The 3228-nt window shown below is 62.1% G+C and overlaps 1 protein-coding gene across 1 annotated transcript in view; it reads left to right on the top strand.

Annotated features, from left to right (window-relative positions):
- The window catches only part of AGPAT4 (1-acylglycerol-3-phosphate O-acyltransferase 4), a 122700-nt gene extending 119858 nt beyond the window's left edge, over nt 1–2842 (top strand). The window contains exon 9 of the mRNA XM_006152250.3: nt 2275–2842. Coding sequence (XP_006152312.1) covers nt 2275–2386 — 112 coding nt within the window. The 3' untranslated portion in view covers nt 2387–2842. The remainder of the gene's footprint in view (nt 1–2274) is intronic.
- The last annotated feature ends 386 nt before the right edge of the window (nt 2843–3228 follow it).

The following is a 3228-nucleotide window of genomic DNA, read 5'->3' as shown; positions in this document are numbered from 1 at the left end:
CAGCCTGTGTCACACTGCAGGACAGTCAGCAGGGCCACGGACACCCCCCGGCTGCTGTGCCACCACCGAGCAGGGCCTGGCCATCCCTTCATGAAAGACAGGACTTCAGCTGGATGCTCGGGCCCTGGAACCCCAAGTCTGGAAGGAGTGCCGTGACCACTGGCCCGGCCCCACACCATCCCTGCAGGTGGGGGCGCAGCTGCTGCCTCACTCCCCTGGGGCTGGGAGTTCTGCTCCCTGGACTCTGCAGACAGCGCTGCTCCTTGCCGCCTCCTCCCCAAGAGCCAGGCGTAGGGTTCAGCGGGAACCAGCCCTGGCTGTGTCCCCAGCAGGACAGGCCCTTGGGATGGCCCCATGTGCTGCGAGGCTGACACTGCGAGCAATGCTTCCACACCGTGGAATCCGTCGTCATTCAGAACCGTGATCAAAGTGGGCCGCTGTGTCGCCGCACCTGCTTCCAGCCCTGTGAACAAGGGGCCTGGGCTTCCAGGAGCTGAGGGAGACCTGGGGAGTCCCCACGTGGGAGCCCTGTGACAAGCCTCCCTGGATGGCCCCCGAGGCAAAGCGAGGCACGTGGTCCAGGGGTGCAGAGCTCAGGGTGCTCATTCCAGGCGGACAGAGCTGTTGTCCTGGGAAACACAGCGACGCGTTCCCTGGGGAAGAGCCCGACAGCAGCAAAGACATAAACCAAACATGCCACGGGGCACCCCCTCCGCGCCCACCCCAGAGCTAACCGCCAGCGGCAGTCCATGCTGGGCCGGCCTCGTGTAATCACAGCTGTGTGAGCTCACGGAGTTGGTCAGTGACGGTGCCCACTCCTTGCAGGAGAGAGTATGGAAGACGAACACGGAGGAGAAAACACCCACTCCCAGAGCAGCCGGGAGAGTCTTGGGCTGCTGCAGGGCCCAGTAGGACAAGGGGCCCAAGAGGGCGGGGGCCCAGCAGGACAGGGGGGGACAGCAGGAGGGGGCGAGGGCCCAGCAGAGGGTGGGGGCCCAGCAGGATGGGGGTCCCTGCAGGACGGGTGGGGGTGCCCAGCAGGGTGGGGAGCCCAGCAGGACGGGGAGCATTGCAGAGCGGGGCCGCCTGCCCTCCTGCTCTTTGCAGCAGCATCGCGCCCTCCTGGGGAAAGACAGCTCCTCAGGGACAGGCCAGCTGTGCAGGGAGCACTCGCGTGGCTGCACCGCAGGAGCATCTGGGCACCGCCTGCTGTCTCCCCCGGCCCCACCCGGGCCTCGTCACCGCGGAGCCCGATATGCACTGCAGTTGCCCTGAATCTTCCTGTCTGGGCCCATTCTTACGAGGCTTTGGCAGCAGGGCCCACATGTTTCTGCCCCTTACTTTCCACAATCTTGCCACACCCACTAAGGACACACTCCCAAAGTCCTGGTTCGAGACGGGTCCAAGCCTCTCTGGAGCTGGCCCCAAGCGGAAGTCCCCCTACTTAGAAACGGCCAATGGCTGCCCATGCCTTGGGCTGAGCTGGGTCCCGGGCTGCATTCCAGGTTGCAGGCCTCCGCTGGTGCTCTGTGCGCACGGACCTCGTGATCTGGGCGCTTTCGCCCATCTGCTCTGAGACCTGTAGGTGTCTGTCTCTCTGTCCCTGCACATCCCTTACAGACGGGCTTCCCGCCAGGCCATGTTCAGGGCTGACACACCCAGGTGGGACGTGGTCCTGGCACCCCAGGACACACCGGGCCTGCCCTCTCCAGAGGGAGTAGCTTAAACGGCAACTTCTGGGTACAAGGCTGTCTGCAGCCTTCATGGCTAACGTGGGTGCCCATCCAGGACCTGTCCTCCCAGTAGACCAAGCCCTGCTGTTGGAGACGAGGCTGTCTGCAAGAGCAGGGATGTGGGCTACGGCTCACACACTTGCACTGGAGGCAGCACTGGGGCTGCTGGGCACTGAGCTACTCAAGCGCTTGCATTTTGAAGAAGGGGCCCTGAAGTCCCTGCCCTAAGTTGGCTAAGAGCAAAATCCCCTCTGCCTTAGCGGTCAGCACAGGAGGTCGAGGAACTCGGGAAGACCCTCGCACAGCTGTGTGGGCTTACCAGCTTCTCCCACCAGCATCCCAGGATGAAGAGCCCACGGAGCAGCCATGCCCTGTTCTTTTCAATGTCACTTAGCCCTGCATGCGCAAGGGTGACTGTGACACTCAGGTTGTGACATGGCACCCAGAACTCACCAGCTCCGGCGGTGCCAGGGCACAGGCAGCCTCCTGGCTGTCACTGGGCAGACTCCAGGGTTTGTCCAGGCCTCTCCTAACTGTCTTCCTTTCTCATCTCTGCAGCTTCTGTGGGAGTCCGGTGGATGATCGGCGTGACAGAAATCGACAAAGGCTCTGCCTACGGCGACATCGACAACAAGCAGAAACAGAATGACTGACTCAGGGACATGTCGCCATCCCAAGGGAACCTTGGGGACTGGTGGCCTCGGCATATCCTTAGCAGGACACAGTGACGAGGGCCAAGCAAGCCCCTGCTGGAAGAGCAGCTGCAGCCTCTCCGGCCAGGGAGCTGGGTCTCCAGCCAGAAGGGGAGGAAGGCCTCGTCCATCTTTGCGCCGTGTGCTTTAGTGGGTTTTGGTTTTTCCTTTTCGTGTGAGTGTGAGAGCGGGTGTGTGCTGAGTGTGAGCCCTGTCCTATGATAATACAAAGAGTGTCTTAGGTGCAGGGAGGGCAGGGCTGGGAACGAGGGGGAAAGTGTCCCCTCTCATCCTTGGTGCTGAGTTTCTGTAACCCTAGATTGCCAGAGAGTGAAAAGTGCTTTAGACGAATGACTAAATTATGCCTCCAAAAAAATTAAAGCGTCGTCTGGGTCACCGTGTGAGTGCTTATGCAGACCGTGCCACCCCCTCCTGCCCTGCGGCGGCTTCTGCCCAGCCACAGCGTCTCCGCATCGAAGTCTAGAGCATGTGCCCAACTGGGCGTTCCGCGGTGACCCCGCTGTCCCTGTCGGCAGTGACAGCAGAGGGTAGGCCCCCAAACAAACGTGGGTCCTTTAAACCTTGCCCCTTCCTGGCTAGTAAAGCTGGTGTGCAGCTGCTAGGGAGCCAGCTGCTCCTTTGATGAGGGTCAGACCGGAGCAAACACCCCAGGTTCGAGGCCCCCCTGGGCTTCCCTGCTCTCTCTGGTCTGGAGGCACCCGTCTTACAGCTGCAGAGGGCTGCTCGCCAGCATGGTGGTCCACGCAGTAACAGTGGCAGGGACTCCTGCAGGCCGCTGTCAG

The sequence above is a fragment of the Tupaia chinensis genome, unplaced genomic scaffold (assembly GCF_000334495.1).
Source record: "Tupaia chinensis unplaced genomic scaffold, TupChi_1.0 Scaffold000346_1, whole genome shotgun sequence".
NCBI classification, from domain to species: Eukaryota; Metazoa; Chordata; class Mammalia; order Scandentia; family Tupaiidae; genus Tupaia; species Tupaia belangeri.
Note: the sequence above shows the minus strand (reverse complement) of the source record. Positions and strands in the feature narration are given on the sequence as shown.